The sequence below is a fragment of the Canis lupus genome, chromosome 36 (genome assembly GCF_048164855.1).
Source record: "Canis lupus baileyi chromosome 36, mCanLup2.hap1, whole genome shotgun sequence".
In the NCBI taxonomy this organism is placed as follows: domain Eukaryota; kingdom Metazoa; phylum Chordata; class Mammalia; order Carnivora; family Canidae; genus Canis; species Canis lupus.
Window position 1 is genome coordinate 6,274,265 of NC_132873.1, and position 20,137 is coordinate 6,294,401.

At 56.2% G+C, this 20,137-nt stretch overlaps 1 protein-coding gene across 20 annotated transcripts in view; it reads left to right on the forward strand.

The window, feature by feature from the left end:
• The window catches only part of TNS1 (tensin 1), a 197,063-nt gene that overhangs the window by 138,703 nt on the left and 38,223 nt on the right, over positions 1 to 20,137 (forward strand). For 16 of the 20 annotated variants that reach the window (XM_072813586.1, XM_072813584.1, XM_072813582.1 and 13 more), the window contains 2 exons: positions 11,240 to 12,829; positions 19,014 to 19,097. In XM_072813586.1, coding sequence (XP_072669687.1) covers positions 11,240 to 12,829; positions 19,014 to 19,097 — 1,674 coding nt within the window. The remainder of the gene's footprint in view (positions 1 to 11,239; positions 12,830 to 19,013; positions 19,098 to 20,137) is intronic. The other 4 variants (XM_072813589.1, XM_072813592.1, XM_072813591.1 and 1 more) reach the window with 1 other exon arrangement.

Genomic DNA, 20,137 nt, shown 5'->3' on the forward strand with positions numbered 1-20,137 from the left:
CTACCCAGGGCTGCCTCAGGGGACAGGGGACACTGAGCCGCCTCGGAAGAGCGAACCGTACTTTCACCTCTCAAGCTTGGCTTCGCCCATCCCCCTGTCCAGAAAGATTTTTGACTTAGCTCTATTCTGGAAAATATTTTTTTTTTCCTTAAACAGAAAGTGATAAAATTACATATATCCTTTTCCAAACCAGATCTACTACACCCCCTGCCCCATGTTGTCCTGTCTGCGTGAAGGCAGCTGACGTCTTGCCCTCCCCTCCCTTGTGGTCCTACACAGCGGAAGCCATCTCTGGAGGCGGGAGGGGCGGTGGCATCTTCCGGCCTGCTGTTGGCAGCCACCGAACCGGACGGTCTCGGTATTTATTAGCTGAGCAGCATCACGTTTTAGTGTCCGAGCTGTTTCATTTGATGCTGTGATTTTTGAGCAGGGAAAAGGCGAGGCGGATGATAGGCCCTGAAGCTGAAGCATCGGGCCTGTGCATCTGTACCCTGAGGAGACAGGGTCACCGACGTCCCTCTCAGGGTGGAGCTGGGTTAGGGAGAGAGAAGGAGGGAGCACATGGCATGGACGTGGTTGTATATATGGGGCTGCCTCATTTAGAGCATCTCTCTGTGCTGTGTGCTGGGCCAACTGCTTTAGATGCGTTACGTCAGTCTCTGCACTTGGCACTTGGACGGGGTAATTGCTGGTTGCCGGGCCCTGTCCTGTGCGATGTTGGGTGTTTAGCACTATCCTGCTCTGAGGTGAAAATATTAATATACCCATTTTGCAGATAAAGAAACTGAAGCTCAGGAAGACTAAGTAATTGGCCCAGGGTTGCACTGAGTAGTAAGTGGTCATGTCTGGATTCAAATCAGTGTCTGCTTGACCCCTAAGCCTTTGTTCTTGGCCACTGTGTTCTAGGCAGATGCTGAAGTGACATGAGCAAGAAGGGCTGGGTATAACATTAGGCCTCATTATTGAAGGTATGGTGTGGGGACACCTGGGTGGCTCAGCGGTTGAGCGTCTGCCTTGGGTTCAGGGCGTGATCCCGGAGCCCCGGCATTGAGTCGCACGTTGGGCTCCCTGCAGGGAGCCTGCTTCTCCCTCTGCCTGTGTCTCTGCCTCTTTCTCTGGGTCCCTCATGAATAAATAAAATCTTTCAAAAAAAGAAAAGAAAAAAAGGTATGGTGTCCAGAAAGTGGGAGGTGATAGGCCTGTGGAGCTCCTTGTGGCACTGGGTACCATCTCTGTTCTTCCTCTTATTTTCCTTCTTTACTCTCAGAAAAAAGTAGTGAGAGAGGGATGGATGTTGGAGATGGGGAGGGGGCTGGCATTGAGGTGTTGGCTCAGGAGAGGGAGGGGTTGGTGGCCTGTACCTGGCACGCCCCTCCCTCTTGGCACTTTGGGATTACAGACTGAGTGGGGTCCTCAAGGAGACAGCAGGCCCCGAAGCCCCCACTGACCTGACTGCAGACCCCAGGCCATCTCTTGCCCACTCTGGGAGCTGGGTTGGGACATTGCCTTGATGTGAAAATAAGCCACCAACATTGTGCAAATAAGAGTTAGGGTTTGCTGTCCTGCTGTCAGTGATTTCTGGCACTTTTCAGGGCACGCCAGGATAAAGGAGGGGGCGCTTTTGGGGCAGCTCTCATGATTTTGGCTGAGGGGCCTGCTTTAGGTCTGGGTGCTTGGGGGTGAGGGTGGATGTCACCGACACTCTGAAAAGTTATTGTCTCTGCCATTCGTGATCTTTATAGACTGGAACAAACGGAATACCAATAGCTGGTCAACTGGAGGCACCTTAGGTGGTGGCCTGGTGGATCAATGTCCTGGGCGGGATGCCCACTGGCCTTCCCAAAGTCACACCTCAAGAATTGTCAAGGTTGCCAGGCCAGAATCCAAAGCTTTGCCCTGAGGATGTAGCTTTGGGGCTCCTGCCCCCCTCCCCGCCCCATCCCCTCCAGAGACCTGCCTGGGTGACCCCTCGGTGCCTCTGCTCAGGCCCGCTGTCACCTCTGGGACGTACAGGGGCTTGTGGGTTTTTTTTTTTTTTAATCTTTCTTCCTCTTTTATAAGCCAAGGAAGTGTCCTGGCTCCTAGACTCTGCCCTGTGGTGGGGGTGTTGGGGAGAAGGAGGGGGAGAGGGAGGGAAGAAAAGATTTCCACCTTATTTATTGTTCAGCAGCTGGAAAATTGTTGTCATCTGTTCTGCCTTTCATTTAGCTGAGAATGGAAAAAAAATGTGGAAAACTTTGGGGAAATAAATCTCAGTACCCTCGTAGGAACTGCGGCCCTTCCCCGTGTCCCGCTAGCGTCCCCGGCCGCTCGGGCTCCCAGGCTCTCCCTTCCCACGCGGCCGGGCCCTGGAGCCCTGGTGGCTTCGGGGCCGGGCCGGGGCCGCCGCTGGCCGCGCTCGCTCCGTGCGGAGCGCTTGGGAAGCCGCTGTGATGTCATCGGAGAACTGCGTAGCTACAGGATGATAAGTGAAGCCCTGGGGACCCAGCTGGCTGAAATTACAGACAGAGTTTTATCCCACTGGCTTCCTCCAAGCCAGAGCGAGGCGAGGCGGGCTGGCCGAGGGGGGAGCGGGGAGCAGGGGAGGGTGGTGCGTGGACGGGGCAGGCCGGCCGCCGGCTCCTCCCAGCCCTGACAGTCTCGCTGAGCCGAGCGCGACGCACACAGCCTGGGGCTGCAGCCGCGCAGGGAAGATTTGAAACTTGAAGCACGAGGAGCCGAGATCAAATCAGAGCGGCTCCGTTCTCCTCCCCTTCCCGCGGCTCCGTGCAGAGGGTGAGTGTGCGCGGGCACGCGCGTGGCCCTCGAGCCCTTGTGCGGCTCCGTGCCGGCCCTCGGGGCGGTGGGGGGCTCCTGGACCAGGGAAGCCGGGGCGGGGCGCTGGGGCCGCTGCTGCCTTCGCAGCCGGGTGTGCCGGGGCCGGCCGCCTCCCTCCTGGACTTGCGGCCCTGGGACCCGCGAGCGCCGCTGCCCCGAGAGGTGGCCCTTGGGGGGTCCGCGTGGGTGGGCAGCGTCATGGTTCACGGAGGATGAGGATGGGGTGGCGGGTGGAGGGCATGTAGTGGAGGCAGGCCCAGCCCCTGGGCCCCTCCCAGTGGGACCTTGATTCAGGATGCCCCCCACCCCACCCCACCCCACCCCCGTCCTGTGGTCAGAGCTTCATGGCACCCCGGGTGCTGCCCGTGCCCCGCGGGCCGCCGCGGGCTCCCTTTCATGGCTTTCCCCCAACGTTGGCAGGGCTCGTAGTGGCCCGGCTGTCCTGGCCAGGGATCCCTGGGTGGCCAGGCGGACGCCCTGGCCTGGCAGAGAAGGACTTGGGTTGTTGTGGGCTCGGGTGCTATTTTTACTGTCCCGAGTCCCTGTGATATCTGGTGCCCGGATAGGCTGAGGGCAGGGAGTGGGAGTGCCTGGCGTGGGAGCTGGAGGCCAGGCCAGACTCAGGAGGCAGGCCCAGCAAGTTCACATTTGCCCCACAGGCGTGGGCCGTCGTGTGACCTGGGCAGGTCACTCCAGGCCCTGGTCCCTCGGGTCCGAAATAAAGGTCATGATTGAGCTTTCTGTCCCTCCTTCTCTCTCTGGAGGAATTCCAGGGAGATGGTATCTGTGAAAGTGCCATGGGTCCTTCCTGAGGAAGGCCTGGGGACACATCTGTCATCATCACTCGATGAAGCCCGGTGTATTATGTTGGGAGGTTCTCGGTCCACGGCCCCCCGCCCCCCCAGACTCCGGCCATCTTCACCTTGAAGGCCATTCAGGAGAAAGAGCCCTGAGCTTCTCTGTGCTGCGTGACCTTGGTGGGGGGGATCCCCCGGCCTGCCGAGTGCCACTGTCGTCCTGTAAAACGAGGGGTGGTGGCCAGTGGATTAACTGATCCCCTGAGACCCTTCTGCCAAAAAGCCCATGGCATTTAGAAAGCTCTCTTGGCTCCGCTGACTTCCTGGAGCAGCAGGAGACAGGAGCAGCCCGTGGGAGGGGCTCTGTTTCCCATTTCTGCTTGAATGCTGACTTTCTTCATCCCCAAGGCCCACAGGCAGGAATTCGGACCAGGGCTCTGTTTGGACATTGGGCCTTCTTTCTTCCTTGCCACAGCAGAATGATGGAGGTGGCCTCCCACCCTCCCTGGGTCCTGAGAGGCAGGTTTGTGGGTGACTCTGGGGTGGTCACTCGTCCAGGGGACACAGCCACCTGTGAAAAGATGGACAGCAGCCTTGGGAAGACTCACTGCTCTGTTGTCCGAGGTCTGAGAACGCAGTGGCTCCCCTCTGAGTGCCATCAAGCGGAAGACAGGGGCTCTGCTTGCCACGCCGGCGCTCATCTGTCTCCGCCTGCAGGGCCCGAGGCCCCCGCCCATCAGCGGTCCCCCTCCCAGTGTGAACCCCGGTCTCTCGGGCCGGACGTGTTGTCCGCCCTCTGCCATCCCGGAGGCTGTGTCTCCTTTGTGTGCTTCCCCTTCAGAGACCTGGGGTCTTGTCTTCAACCGTAAATCTGCGGACCTTCAGAGTCCCTGAGGAAGCCCATTCCCATGCAGAGCTCCATGTGGTCCAGAGCTCTCTGCGGCTGGGAGGGGCAGAGGGCTGCCTCAGTACCCGGCTGCCTGTGGGATGGGAGGTCGGCGTGGGTGGTCCGCATGGGTGACCGTCGCAGGGTCACCGGAGATGCCTGTCGCCGTTGCCACGGTGTCTCAAGAAGACCCCGGGTCGTTCCTGAGCCGTGGGGCTGAGCTTCTGCACACCCCTGTGAGGTTCTGCACACCATCCTCATCCCCTCCCCACACACCCTCCCGCGGGCAGGTCGCAACTCAGGGGGCTCCTCCGGGCTAGACCCCACCTGCGCTCCTCCAGCAGGAAGAGTTTCCTTTTCTGTGTGTTCTCCTGTTTTTCTTGGACGGAGCCTGGCATTCTTTGTGGAATCCCAGGTGACAGAGAGGGATCCCCAGGAGCAGCACCCTGTGAGAGATACAGACGCTAAATTTAAAAGTCCATACGTGGACTTTGGGGTGTCCATTCACCCTTGGCCATTATGTGAAAGATTTGTGTTTGTGCATTTTGGGGGCAGTTAGTCTGGGCTTTCACCAGATATCCCGAATGGCCCTTAGTCTGAGAAAGTTAACATCCCGTGGACCAGAGTATGGCCGGGGAGTCCTGGGGGACACTGCAGGCGAGGCTCTGGCCCAGCCAACTTACGGGGACCTCCCCTGTGCCCAGCCTCGGCTACCAACTGTGTGAGACAATACTCCTCTCTCAGGATATTTTTGCCTGCAGTGCTTTTCTTTTCTCTTTCCTATGGGAGAAGCTTGGGTCCACCTTGAACCTCTGGTTTTCCACGGCCCCGGATGGCAGTGGAGGAAGAGTGCCTCAGTGGCTGACAGGACGATATATAACTTTGGGGACGATTAAAGGAATGCAAGAAGCATTTATGAGCCACGTAACGTGTGCCAGGCGCGGTGCTGCATCCTGCAGAGCTGTCCCATACGGCCGGTTGTGCATTGAGCTCCAAGAGGCACAGTTCGCATAGACCATATAGTGAAGGGCACCCTGTCTGGAAACCAGGCACTGGGTGGAGGGCGGGGCGGGGCCAGGGGCTTTTTCTCAAGGAGCCCTCGGCTCAGTGGGAGGACGGAACATGGACAACAGTCATGACCGGCCAGTGGGTGATTCGTGTCATGGTCGTTGTCTGCACAGGGCAAAGGGACACAGAAGAGGCTGATCTCCGTCCGGAGGATGGTGGGCAGAGGGTTAGGCCGAGGGCTGTTCCTCAGAGAAGTTCAGGCTGAACCTGGAGGAGGAAGAAGGGACTTTTCAGGGAGCTTGGGAGTTGTAGGGAAGAAACATGAAGGATCTTTCAGGAAGGGGAAGAGCGTGTGCAAAGCCCGGGGTAGGAGAGAGCCTATGGATAGGAAGAAGAGTGAAGGGTGTTGGGGGGTTTTGAGGACAGCGAAGGTGAGCCTTCAGAAGGCAACCAGGGGCCAGATGATAGGAGGTATGGAATGTCTAGCAGTGGAGGGGAGTGGGGCTTGGGCTTTACTTGGTGGGTGATGGGAGCTGTTGAAACACGTAAGACAGAATGGAGAGAGGAGAACGTAGGATGTGCCAGGCCTGGCTTCAGGGACTTAGCTCCTGAGTCCTGTCACTCAGCAGCCCTGCAAGTAAGCATTGGAATCTTGCCTCGCTGGGCTTGGAGGCCAGGCTCTGTGCGGTTAAGTGGTTGGTGCAAGCGGACTTGCCATCAAGATGGGGACCATCCTTCTGAGTGATGCTTGTGTCTGGCACACGGGTGGGGTGGGAAGGGGCACCTCTGGCTCCTCCATCTTCTCTCCAGAACCATGTCCCCCCGGCCTTCCCGGTATCCGGCCGCATCCTCTGGCTCCCACAATAGCCCTGGTCCTATTATGGGGCCCCAGCCTGGGGCTCTCCACAGCTGAGGGGGAATCTGTGACCAACGGGTTAACGTGTCCAGACCTTGCTCTCTCAGCTGCTTCTCGGCCAGGCCTCAGCCCTCGTGAAAGCTCACCTACGTCCCACACGCGTGTGGCCTCAGATGCCCCCTCACTGTGTTTAAGGAGCTGAGGCTCCCTCTGCGTGTGCCGAGGCCCTGGTCTGCTTCTAAACTACTGTGTCCGGGGTGGGCGTGATGCTGCCTCCCGTTGGCACTGCTTTGATTCTCCTCCACGTTGGTTGGTCATCACTGCTCTGGGGAACATGTTTTAGTGATTGTTATTCTGCTGGCCGTGGACCCACAGGACTTTTGTGTCACGAAGTGCCCCCTCCTTGAAAACCTTAATAAATCATTCACTGTTCAAAACAGACCTGCTGCTTGGACAAGGAGGGGTCGCTCCTCGCTGAATCATCGCCAAAGGAAACTTCTTTCTTGGAGTCAACCGGGCTGGCACCTTTTACTCTTCATGGTCGGGGCCATCTGTCCTGACATCTAAATAAGTGAAACTTTTCCATTAGCAAGAAAAGTGGGGGGGGTTGGGACTTAATCTCAGAGTCTAAAGTGCTGACCACGGGGGTCAGGGTTTCTCAAGATAGTATCCACCTATGCGAGTCCCGGAGCCTCAGGAAAGCTAAAATACTGCTTTTTGGCCTCGCCCCAGACCTATGAGTAAAAAATCTTTCGGGGTGGGGCCCCAGAATCTACATTTTTAACACTCCTTATGGAGTCTATTCTTATGAACATCAAAATTGGGAAACTGCCGCCCTAAACCCGGGTCATCCTTGCATCCCGTCTTTCTTTCCTTCTTTTCGAAGGGTGCAGGATGCACGCGTCTTTCCTTCCCTGCCTCCTGGCCCGTTCTGTGCTTCTAGCACCACGCACACCTCCGTGGGTTGCTGGAGGGAGCCGAGGGGGTGGGTCCGTGTCCAATCAGCTGGGGATTTTCCTCGAAGCTTTCCAAAAGCATGACTCGCACATCTGGATCGCGGCCGCCGAGGAACCAGGGCCTCTTGGTGTCGTGGAGCTCGTGCTGGAGGGTGGAGCCGGGGCTGGGAGCAGCTGCCGGAGAGAGTGGAAGACAAATTCAGACAAAGCAAGTGGAGCTTTGAAGAGACCGTGGGCGTCTCGGTGGCCCGGGGAGGTGGCCCAGGACACAGCACGCCCCGGTGGCCTGCCCTTGCGGCTGGGGGCTCTTGGCTACGTGTAGCTGGCGTGACCCCTGCCGTCCATCCTCCTGCTCCACTGTCACCCGTACTGGTACCCAATGCCCCGATCGGGCAGGTTCCACCTCTGTCCCCTGCGCCCTGCCCCTGGGCATCTCATCCTCACCTGCCCTATGCCAGTCGTGCCCCTGGAGGCTGTGGCCCTGGAGGTCCCTGGAGGTCGTGCCCCTGGAGGTCCCTGGAGGTCCCTAGAAGTCGTGCCCCTGGAGGCTGTGCCCCTGGAAGTCCCTGGAGGTCATGCCCCTGGAGACTGTGGCCCTGGAGGCTGTGGCCCTGGCGGCTGCAGAGACTGTGAGCTGGATCTGGTGGCCTCTCGGCTTTAGAACCTCGAAACCACCTCCTACCCCCATCTCCTTGGGCTGTTTCCCTCCTCCTCCTTGGCCTGCCTGCCACTCTCTTTTGCCCTTCCTGCCTTAATAGATCCAAACCAACATTGTGTTCCGGCTTCTTGTGGTCCTGCTAAGTAGCACTTAAGGTGGCGGCGGTGGCCGTGCAGAAGGGAGTGACGAGCGTGTGTGTACTGGTGTGGGGGGCAGAGGGGAGTGCATCTCCTGCAGGAGGAACAGGGGTACCTGCCATGCTGGGGTCAGGCCAACACACTGGGGGTTCGGCAGAGCCCTCTCGAGGCTGCACACCCCTGGGGTGGGCCCTGGGTGTCCTCACGGCCTCCCCTCGATAGGGAAAGGAAGGCCAGCGCAGGCGCAGGACAGCCCGCAGTGGCGGGAGCAGCTGGCTCCTGCCTGGAGGACTGCGATAGATGTTTCTATTTGTATTTTGCAGAAAAGAATTAGTTAAACGATCCACACGTCTTCGATTTTCTTACTCAGTCTCGGTGGCCTGGCAATTATCACTGGTGATGTGGCCACAAACAGTGGACCGTGTGGGTCTAAATTCCAGGGAAGAATAGGTTTAATATTGACGTTGTAAGAATCGATGAAGGGGCCAAGCGGGGCAAGGTATCGGGTCCTGGGAATGAGTGTGAGATCGTCCTCCCTGCCTCCCTCGGGGGATGCCTTCTTAGCTCTCTCGCCAAAAGCTCGTCTCTTAGGAACCCAAGCGAGATGATGCGGGAGTGGGCCTCCTTTCTCTCGGAAGGAAAGAATACTTTTAGGTGTATGCTGGTTTGCACCCTCTGTGTAAAGGGGGAGCCCGTCGGCCACTCCACCCTTTGCTTTGCTGTTCCCCCCACTTCCCAGACCACATGAGGAGGAACTTAGGAGATTAAGGGGTACAGGGGATAGAGCAGCTCCCTGGCCTCACAGCGTGAGCTTCGGAGTGGGGCCAGGGCCCAGGAGTGGCCTGCCTCCTCTGGGGTCAGCAGCTTTCCAGGCTCATCGGGAAGGAAGGACAGCTCTTCGGCTTCCCACTCTCATGGGAACCAACCCCAAGAAATCTGATGGAGGAGAGCTCTGGTCTTCAATGCCTCCCCGCTGTGGAAGCTGTCAGCTGGAGTCTCTTGCGAGTGTGTGTAGCAGGGAGCCCAGTTCTTTGGAAGGACGTGGCATGAGGGGCAGTGTGTCTCTTTGGAAGGACGTGGCATGAAGAGCAGTGCCTCTCTTTGGAAGGACACGACATGAGGGGCAGTGCATCTCTTTGGAAGGACGTGGCATGAGGGGTGTGTGTCTCTTGAAGGATGTGACATGAAGGGCAGTGCCACTCTTTGGAAGGACATGGCATGAGGGGCAGTGGGTCTTTGGAAGGACGTGGCATGAGGGGCAGTGCCTCTCTCCAGTAGCTTTGACACCTTTAGCGACGATGACAGGCCAGTTGGAAGAGGCAGTCTTCCAAGCAGTCCCTGGGGACCCCGGCACGAAAAACAGAGGAGCTGTTCTGGAGCTTAGAGCGAGCTCCGACTCACACCAGCCCGATCCCTGGGAGCCCTGGGCCGTGGCCACACTCCGGCCCAGTATTGCGTGGGGCCTGCCGCTGGCCAAGGTCCCAAAGCCCCAGGGAACACTGGGGACGGAGAGGTGGTTCTGGACAGTTAAGTGAGTGAGCAGAGCATCCAGCTCCCTGGGGGCGGGGGGGCGTGGACGATGCGCCTCGCTGGGCATCGCTGTGCTAGCTCCCGTGACGTCACTGGTTGGCCTGTGGTCCGTTGAGTGTGTATGTTGATCAGGATGTTCCTGTTTTGTGGTTGTGTGATCACTTGTTTTTGGCTGTGGGCTTCTGTGCGAGTGTTTATTTTTAGAGGCTGCCACTATCTGGCCTGAGGGCTGATCCTTGGGCCTGGTGTAGGAGCTTGTATTTTGTGAAATGACTGTGGCTTTAGATTGAAGTATTTATGTTGGGGTGTTGCTGCCTTTTTATGTGTTCAAGTGACCCTGTGTGTGCGTGTGATACGAGAGACCGTGTGGAATAATAAAAATTACATGGTTTTTTGATGTTCTGATTTTAAATTAATTTCGCTTTTAATTTCGTTTTATTTTAATCATACTTTAAATTAGTTCTGATGTTGAATCCCAGCTCTCCCGTGTATCTGCAGATGAATGGCCTCACTTCTGCGGACCTCAATTTCTCCCAACCTTAAAGTAGGCATAATACTCCCGACTCACAGGATTAGAAATAACGGGTGTGTAAAGGGCACCGTGTTTGGCGCCTCGGGGGCACCTATGCATCTAGTGTGCCCCGAGAGTGCAGCAGGGTGTTTGATTTGGGCGAATTCTGGGTGTTTGACTCGGGTGATTATTAGTTGGCGTGTGTGTCCCTGGATGTCTTTGTGTCTGGTTTTCCTGTGTGTGGTTGGTGTGTGAGTGACTCTGGGTGTCTGGCTGGAGTTTGTGCAGGGTTTGGGAGGGGGCTTCCTTTTCTTGCCAGCTGGGGGCCTGCCTTTAGAGCGAAGGGAGGGGAGGTGTTTGTGCGTGCACGCAAGTGTGTGTGTGTGTGTGTGTGTGTGTGTGTGTGTGTGTCAGGGCTGGAAGCTGGGCTGCTGACTGTACAGGGTGTGAAATCACTGAGTCCCTCTGGGTGGGGAAGTTCTTCATTCCTGAGTCAGCCCTTTGGCCCTGAGCCACCCAGTGCTCACTCTTTCCTTTCAGAGAAAGTATTGCTCATGGGGTCCCCAGAGCTGTGCAGACAAAATGACACAGGGGACACCCCTCCCTGATGAGAACATCTCCTTTCGTGTTCTGGATGCTTCCCCTGCCACCCTGGTCTCTGAGTCCCCTTTCCGGAACCCCACAAGCTCAGCATTCAGAGGGAAAGCATGTCCTCTGTGACACGGGGACTGCTGGCTTTGCTGGACCCCATCCTGACCCAGTGCTTCCAGTCTTTGGGAAGCTGGTGAGATGCCAGAGCCAGGGTTTAGACTGGGGCATCTTGCTCCCAGGACCCCCCCGCAACACCCACCTACCTTAGGCTTCACTGCCTGGCCCTGAGGCTGTGTTGGGGCCCAAAAGCCTGGGGTTGGGTCCTTTTTTCCTCCTCTCCCACATCCCTCACCTCAGCTCTATCTTGAGTCAGGAGAGGAGATTTTAGGATCCAGGGAATGGAAGCTCTTCACTCCTTTCCTCTGGGAGAAGAGAAGATGTCATGCCTCCCACTGACCTCTGTGTCTGTTGTCCCCTCCGGCTCTCTTGCAGAGGTGGTGGGACACACTCAGGGACCCCTGGACGGGAGCCTGTACGCCAAGGTGAAGAAGAAGGACTCCTTGCACGGCAGCACTGGGGCTGTCAATGCCACGCGCCCTGCCCTGTCGGCCACCCCCAACCACGTGGAGCACACCCTCTCCGTGAGCAGTGACTCCGGCAACTCCACAGCCTCCACCAAGACAGACAAGACCGATGAGCCCGCCCCCGGCCCCTCCAGCGCCCCTGCTGCCCTGAGTCCCGAGGAGAAGCGTGAGCTGGACCGCCTGCTCAGTGGCTTCGGTGTAGAGAGAGAGAAGCAAGGGGCCATGTACCACCCCCAGCATCTCCGGTCCCGCCCGGCGGGGGGCCCGGCCGTACCCTCCTCCGGCCGGCATGTCGTCCCAGCCCAGGTTCACGTCAACGGTGGGGCCTTGGCCTCTGAGCGGGAGACGGACATCCTGGACGACGAGTTGCCCAACCAGGATGGGCACAGCGTGGGCAGCATGGGCACACTGTCCTCCCTGGACGGGGTCACCAACACCAGTGAGGGGGGCTACCCAGAGGCCCTGTCCTCCCTGACCAACGGCCTGGACAAGCCCTACCCCGTGGAACCCATGGTCAATGGTGGGGCCTACCCCTATGAGTCCGCCAGCCGGATGGCACCTGCCCACGCGGCCCACGTGGCCCCCATGCGACCCTCCTACTCGGCGCAGGAGGGCTTAGCCGGCTACCAGCGGGAGGGGCCCCACCCAGCCTGGCCGCAGCCAGTGACCACCTCCCACTATGGCCATGACCCCAGCAGTATGTTCCGCTCCCAGTCCTTTCCGGAAAGCGAGCCCCAGCTGCCCCCAGCTCCAGCACGCGGGGGCAGCAGCCGGGAGGCTGTGCAGAGGGGCCTGAATTCCTGGCAGCAGCAGCAGCAGCAGCAGCAGCAGCAGCAGCAGCCTCGTCCACCTCCTCGCCAGCAGGAGAGAGCCCACCTGGAGAGTCTCGGGCCCAGCAGGCCCAGCCCCCAGCCGTCGGCAGAGACCCCCACCCCCGGCCTCCCTGAGTTCCCCAGGGCAGCCTCCCAGCAGGAGATTGAGCAGTCCATCGAAGCACTCAACATGCTGATGCTGGATTTGGAGCCGGCCACAGCTTCCGCCCCCCTGCACAAGTCCCAGAGTGTCCCGGGGGCCTGGCCAGGGGCTTCCCCGCTGTCCTCCCAGCCTCTCTCAGGCTCCTCCTGCCAGCCCCATCCACTGACCCAGTCCAGGTCTGGCTACATCCCCAGTGGGCATTCCTTAGGAACCCCTGAGCTGGCCCCACGGGCCTCCCTGGCCGTGGAGTCCTTCCCTCCTGGCAGGCCTTACTCACCTTATGATTATCAGCCATGTCCAGCTGGGTCCAGCCAGAGTTTCCGTCCAAAGAGCCCAGCCTCCTCCTCATCTGCCTTCCTGTCAACTACCCAGAGCCCTCCAGGGCCTCAGCAGCCCCCAGCCTCTCTCCCTGGCCTCACTGCTCAGCCTCCGCTCCCACCGAAGGAGGCAACTTCAGACCCTTCGCGCACTCCAGAGGAGGAACCACTAAACCTGGAGGGACTGGTGGCCCACCGCGTAGCAGGTGAGAGCCTCAGGGACCATCAGTCCTGGCAATCCCCTCCCACCCCCTCTGTGCCTTCCTTCTTTGGTCTCGGTTGGTCTTGCTGGGGGGAGGTGCCAGGGCAGCCATCAGCCCTTGGCAGGTGCTGCTTTGACCTGGGGAAGAGGTGTCAGGAGCTCACAGGCTAGCCAGCCATCCCTTCCTGCATTCAATGTCTGTTAGGCTCTATGCCAGGCATTGAGATTCAAAGACTAGTGTCTCTCAGTTCCTGCCTTCAAGGAGCTTACAGTTTAGGAAACGGAGAGGTACACAGGAGTGTAAGGTGTGCCATGACAGGGGTGGGGACCGACACCCCAGAGCTGGAGGAAAAGCAAGGCTTATCAGCTAGGATGATCAGGGAAAGGTTCCTGGAGGTGGTTACTTTGGGGCTGGAGTACAGATTTTCTAGGCAGAGAGAAGATGCTCTTCGCAACTACCTGCAGCCCTCAGACTTCAGTTCCTGGGGGAAGGTGTGGAGAAGGCTGGAGGGGAGGTTTCTGTAGACTCAGGTCCTTGGGCCCTCCCAGGGGCATAGTAGAGAAGAGAGGGTGTCCTAAAGGTCTGGGCTCTACCTGAGTGCTCAACCCTGGTGGGTCCCCTCAGGAAATGTCTCATTTGGTGGGGAGACCAAGGTTCCCCTTCTTGTTCAACTGTCTTGTTGGTCCTTGCTTTTGGACCGGCTCTGTATGAGAAGCAGACACAGAAACGAAGCTCCATTTCCTATCAGAGAATGGGCTTAACTTTCTGGAGAGAGGAGAGAGAATGGAGTGACCAGAGAGCTTATTGGGGAGATAAAGGCAAGAAATGGCAGAGTGTGCAGGGCCACATTGGGAGGGATGGGAAGGGCTCCCTTCCTTCCTATTGGCCTAAGCCTATGACAATTCCATGGGGGCAGCTGAACTGGGTGGGAAATCCTGTGGGTTTATTTAAATGTTGGAGGTAAGGCCAGGCAGGGGTGGACTAGAGACTGCGGGTAGGGGACCTTGTGCCAAGCCCCTCAGCTGCCAGGGTGATGAGAGCTCAGGGAGGAGAAGAGGAGCCTGGGCAGCTGACTCTGCCCTCCACCTCTTTCCCTAAATGTAGGGGAAGCTGAGTCACCATACCAGCTGTAGGAAGAGAGGGAGACCCCTCTCTGGGGATGGACAGTGGGTTTGGGGAAATAGCTGAGGGCAGGCCAGCTGGCTATTGGTCTGTGTCTAGGACCTGTGTGGGGCATGGATGCCCTGCTATACTTCAGAGCAGAGTGCAGTTCCTCATTGCACTCTCAGTAACTTCAAATTGGCCACGATGGAAGTATTTATTCCATGGAAATTGGCAATCAGGGTTTCATCTTGCCTGGAGAGCTGGTCAGGGAGCACATTATTGCTTTTAGCTGAGAGTCAAAACACAGGATGAGTAGTTCTCTAACTCTAGAAGTGAAAAGCTTTATGAGGTGGTCCACATGGGGCTGCCATCTTCTGCTTTTTCCCCACCTCTGGGCTCCTGAGATAAGGACCCCTGGCTTCTTTGTCAGAGATTTTGTTAAAGGGGGAAGAATGGGGCCCTCTTAATATTTCATAGAATTGAGGTGACCTGAGGAATAGTAACACTCTAACCTAATCATGGGCGGGATCTGGGGCCAGATTCTCTGGGGAAGCAGAGTGAATTTCCTCTCCCCTACCAGAAATCCCTTCTGTATAGCTCTCCTGGAGCTTGCTCTAAAGGAAGCTGTACCTTAATGGGTCCAGAAGGATGCCCATCATCCTTCTAATGGGTCAGAAGGATGGGCATCTTGTAGTGCATCTCCTCTCAGCCTTTTCTCTGCTACCAGTTTCTGAAGTCTTGCTGTCAGCCTCTATATCCTTAGCTGCTCAGGCTTTGGCTGCCAAGGAGTCATAGGGAGGGAGAGATGTTGGTACAGTGTCTCTGTCCCCAACCCTGCTATCATCCTCTCCACCAACTGTGAGTGACTCAGTCAGGAGAAGTGATGAGGTGTATAGAGTGGACAGATATATTTGGTCTCCAAGGCTATAGAGGGGCCTCTTTGGTCCACACCCTGTCATGAAAGTATTTCTTATGTCAGCAGGTCCTGTTTGCACAACTTCCTCAGTAACCCTGCAGAGGCAGGATCATTGTGTACAACAATCTGGGAGTCAGGGAACAGACTAGTACCACTTCCTCCTGCATCTTCTACATTTTTCTGCGAGAAGCTGGAACATAAGCTTCAGCATGAGTAACCCAGGAAGCTCAGATCTGAGGGAGAGCCTCTTCATGGCTATGAACTTGATCTGGTTTCTCCTGGCTCTTCTTCCTTGGCTCAGTATTTCTCCAATACTGTATCATTGGTTCATTCCACTTTGATCCAACAACTCCTTGTGTCTTATTTCAGCTTGGATATCAGAGAATATAGGAGTAGTTTTCTTAACTTGATAAAGGGTAGGTGCCAGGAATCTGTAGCATATACATCACACTTTCTTGTGAAACATTAGAAGCATTCTTGTTAAACCAAGGACAAAATAAATATGCCTGTTATCACCACTATCACTTAGCATTGTATTGGATATCCTAGCCAGTGCAATAAGACAAGAAAAAGAAATAGGAGTCAGAGTTGTTGAGTCCATGTTATCTTATAATCCTGATTCTGTGACTGGACTGATCTCAGATGTCCCTAGAGGTAGAGATTTCAATGCATGTTGGAGATCAGATGTGCATCTTATCTTTAAGGAGTCTAGAGTTTAGTAAGAGGAGAAAGAATTGGAACTTTAAAATGAAGTCTTTCTTAATAAGTGAGCTATAGAGAAAATTCTGTGGGAGTAAAGAAAAGGTAAAGATCCATATCAGCTGAAGAAATTGAGGAGTGTGTTGAATGTGGGTTTTAAATAGAACCTTGGGAGAGGTGTAGGAGTTGGAAACTGGTTGGGGTCATTGGAGAGACAGGGTTCTTAGTGAAGACAGGGAAGCATAAGTGTTTGACGAACATAGTAGATTGAGAGCATATAGGCAGTGTGAGAGAGAGTCAAGGAAGGCAGCCTGGGGCCTGCAGGTTGTTGGTCTTAAAATACTAGACTATGGAGTTTGAATCTTGCCTGGTGGCAGTGTGGAGCCACGGCCTGTTTTAGTTGGAGTATGCCATGATCAGAGCTGTAATTTAGGAAGATGTATCTGGTGGATCTGGGCAGGAAGGATGCAAAATAGGAGAGTTTGCATCTTTGAGTTGGGAGAGAGTTTCTAACTCTGAGTTGGGAGATGTGGTCATTTATTAGATAGACTGGGTTGGGCCATTGCATGAGGATGCTGACCATGGAGATGAAAAAGAGATGGGTGCTAAGGATACCACAAGAGTGGAACCAGTACACTTACAAATTGATTGGATATAGGAGGTGAAGGAGAGGAAGACACCAAAGATGAATCTGGTGCTCCATGAATAGGACCAGAATGCCAGTTCCATTAACAAGCCAGGCTTTAGGGGAAGTGGATTTTGTGTAAGATGAAGACATCAGTGTTCCATATGTTGAGTTTGAGGTAATGGCGGAGCCTGCAGGTAGTAGATGTAGGGAAAGCAGCTAAACATCTGGAATTGGAGCTTGAAAGAGTAGAAAGAACTATAGATTTTGGAGTCATCCTCACAACGATGTAGATTAACACTTGGCCATGAATGAGATCTCTATGTCAGAGGGCATGGAGAGAAAGGAACTTAGGGTGAAATGGCCATGAGGGGAATGGAGTGGGGGTGGCGCTGAGAAGGAATGTTCAGGACAGCGAGAGAAGACAAGGACAGTGGGTCACCACAGAAGTCAAGACAGTAAAAGGTTTCCAGAAGGAGGGGTGCGGGGCTCGAAATGTCACTGGAGAGATCACGAGGAGGAGGACTGGGAAAAATCCACTGGGCTTGCCAATTAGGTGGCCCCGGGGATTTTCAAAGACATATTTTCAGTAGAGTGGTCATGACAGAAAGCAGACCGCGGGATTGAGAAGTGAGTGCAGAGAGGCCGCGCAGACAGGATGTCAACTGTTCTTTCAAGTGGTTGTATGATAAAAGGGAAGAGCATGGGTAGTTAAAGAGTGTAGCAAGATGCTGGGAGTTTTATTTGTTTATTTTTTATTTTTTGTAAATATAGGAGCCATGAGAATGTTTTTTAGAGGAGGAGAAGCAGAGGTTGAATATGGAGGGAATCAAAAGTAGTAAAAGATGTAAGAGAAAGAAAGAAACTGCAAGAACAAGATCAGTAAGGAAGTAAGAGTGGATATAGGCCTAGGAGCCCAAGTGGATGGGTGATTTAGGCTCAACGAGGAGGTGAGATACCTCTTCTGTGAAGTAGGAATAAAGGGTGAATACAAATTTAGGGAAATACCGGTATCAGGCTTTGGGACCTTGAACTGAGAACCCAACTTTTACATTTCATTGTGTGGAAATAGGAGATGATATCAAGGCCCATTCAGCCATTCATTCAGCATGAATTCCTAGTCTGTGTTAGTCCAGGCTCTGGAAAAATGGTGGTAAACAAAAGAGGTAAAAATTCTTGCCTCCATGAGGGGACAATAAACAAATAAGCAAATGCATGTATATTATGTCAGATGGATGATAAGTGCCACAGAGATAACGTAAAGCAGCAGAGTGTCAGTGAGCGGCAGAGGGAGGGTGGGTGGTTGCATTTTACACAGGATCAGGGAAGGCTACACTGGACCGTGAGAGAACATGCAGATAGAACAGCAAGTGCAAAGGCCCTGAGGTGAGGAGTGTAGTGGGGCACCAAGTCAGAGAGGTGATAGGCCTTGGGGGCCAGCTTGCGGGGGGCCTGGTGGGTGATTATACGAACTTGGGCTTTTGCTCTGTGTGCTGTGTGCAGAGCAGTGACATCGTCTGACTTGTTCTAAAAGGACCAGTGTGGCCAGGATGGAAGGAGGGAGACCGGTGAGGACGCTGCTGCTATTGATCAGAGTGGTGGCTGTGGAGACGGGGAGAAGTGCTTAGATTGTAGACAGCTTTGGAGGTGGGGCCGTCAGACCTAGATGTGGGATGGGAACAAAAGTCGAGGACGGCTCTAGGGTTTGGGGGCCTGAGCAACTAAAGGGTGGAGCTGCTCTATATCTAGACGGGTAAGAACGTGGGAAGGGCAGACTTGGGGGGAACGTCCGAGGTGTGATTTTGGCCATGACAGATTGCAGATGCCCTCGAAAGCTCTGAGGGGAGAGGTTGGAGCTTAGAAGCGGTGGCACAATGATGCCAGTATACGATGTCGCCAGTGTATGATGTCGCATGCAGTGTGGCACTGCGTGATGGCGCCCAGCGGGGACCACAGGTACAGAAGAGCTCCCAGGGCTGAGTCCCACAGCCTCCCACATTTGGCAGGTAGAGGCACGGGGAGGATGGGGCCAAGAAGCTGGTGTGGAGCAGCTTGTGAGGCAGAAGGTTGGTGAAGGAGCGCGGTTTCCCGTGCGGCCCCTGCGGTGTCAGGGGGTCTGCGAGCGTGGAGAACAGGAGGGCATGGCAGGTCTTTATGGGGCATCCAGGCGGGCTCATCTGAAGGACTCTTTAGTGGTGCCCGGCAGCTTGGGGGCAGGAGTAGAAATGTAAGGGACTCCGCGGAAGAGGGTTATGAAGGCGAGTGCAAGGGAAGGACTGACGGCCTGGAGATGATGGATGCTCGGGACTGTGGCCCCTGGGCTCAGGCTGGTGGGGTCACAGCTGAGTCCAGAAGGAGGCAGGTGACCATGAGAGAAGAGAGGTCCCAGGTTGGGGCCATGCTGACCGTGGGGGCAAGTGAGTTGTGGGCCAGTGGGACTGCATCTCCAGGTCCCTGACCGGCCCCTGCTTGCCCCATGCTGGGGTGAGAAAAGAGAGAGGTGTGGCGTCCTGCAGGACAGCAGGAGGCCCCCCTGCCCCTGGGGAAGCAGGACCCTGGACGCACCCTCTTTTCTTGTCTGACAGCCCCCCCCCCCCAACCTCTCTCCAGCGTGTGGCCGGCTCCCAGACTCAGAACACCAACTAATCTTGATTTTCTCTTTGTTTTTGTTTTGTTTCGTCTTGTTTGATGGCTTGTCCCTTGCGTTCTCCATGTGTGTGGTGTCCCTCGTCCCCTGTGCTGTGGGCGTGGTGCCTTCCTTGCCTGGTGTGGTCCCCTTGCCCCTGCCTTCCCTTCCTGCTTGTCCCCCTCCCTGCCGGCTCCCCCGGGGTGGGGGTGGGCAGCGTACAATGCCAAGCTGCAGGGCCTCGGGCACCCCGGCTCCCGGCTGCCTCCTCTCCACCGGCTCCGATCTTCTTCCCTCTCCGGTTGGTTCCCCTCCACCCCTCCACCCTTCCGCCCCTCCACCCCTTCCCTCTACCCCCTTCCCCCTTATAAGTCTCTGGCCCTCATTGTGGCTGTCAGCCTCTCTTCCCCCTCTCTCATGGGCCACTCCTTCAAACCCCTGCCCTCTCTCGTCCTCTTTCATTTTCCCGTCCACCTTCCCTCTCCTCCTCCCCTCTTTCTCCTCTTTCCATCTCTTCCCATTCTCTTTGCCCCCTCCTCCCTTCCTTACTGCCTCCCTGCCCTGCCCACTTCCTCCTCCCTCTCTCAAGACCCTCTTCCCTTCCTTTCTGCATGAGCGAGTGCTCCCACTTCCGCATGGACACAGGCCTGATGCTTTTGGCTTTGGCCTTACCTGCTGGGGACACAGGGTCTGGGGTGACTAGATGAGCTTCCAGATTCCCCATGGACACACAGGCTTTTGCACTGAGTGTGCTCGGTGAGGGTGGGGACAGCTCGGCTCTCCGGCCACCCTCGCCAGACCGCCCAGGCTGCTGGGCCAGGGTCTCAGCAGGAGCCAGGCTGTGCTTTGCATGGGCCACCAGGCTTCATGACAGACAGTGGCGCCCTAGCACCTGCCGCTCTGTCCACTCTCGAGTGCGGTACTCCGTGGGGACGCAGCATCCCCTCTGACCTCATCCCCAATCTCTGATCCTGGGACCCACGGCCAAGAGTCAGAAGCCCTGGGTGTGGTCCTGGCTCTGCCTGTGACTGCCTCTGTGACTCTGGGCAAATTTCTTAATTACTCAGCTCAATTTCCTGATGTGAAACATGGAGAGATCATAGCACTGCCACGTGTGTTTGCACGGTGGCCTGACCTGCCCCAGTATGGTGCACCTTTCATCAAGGATCCCGTTGCTCTATTTGACGGTGATGCCCCCTCACGTCTGCCCCGGGTCTCTTGGACATACAGGCTGTTAGCTCTGGGGAGACTCACCTCACTGTTTTCCCTGTGCCTCTGAGCCCGGAGGCCCAGGTTAGGGAGGAGGCCGTGCTGAGCTTGCCCCATGCCGTGGCCTTGAGC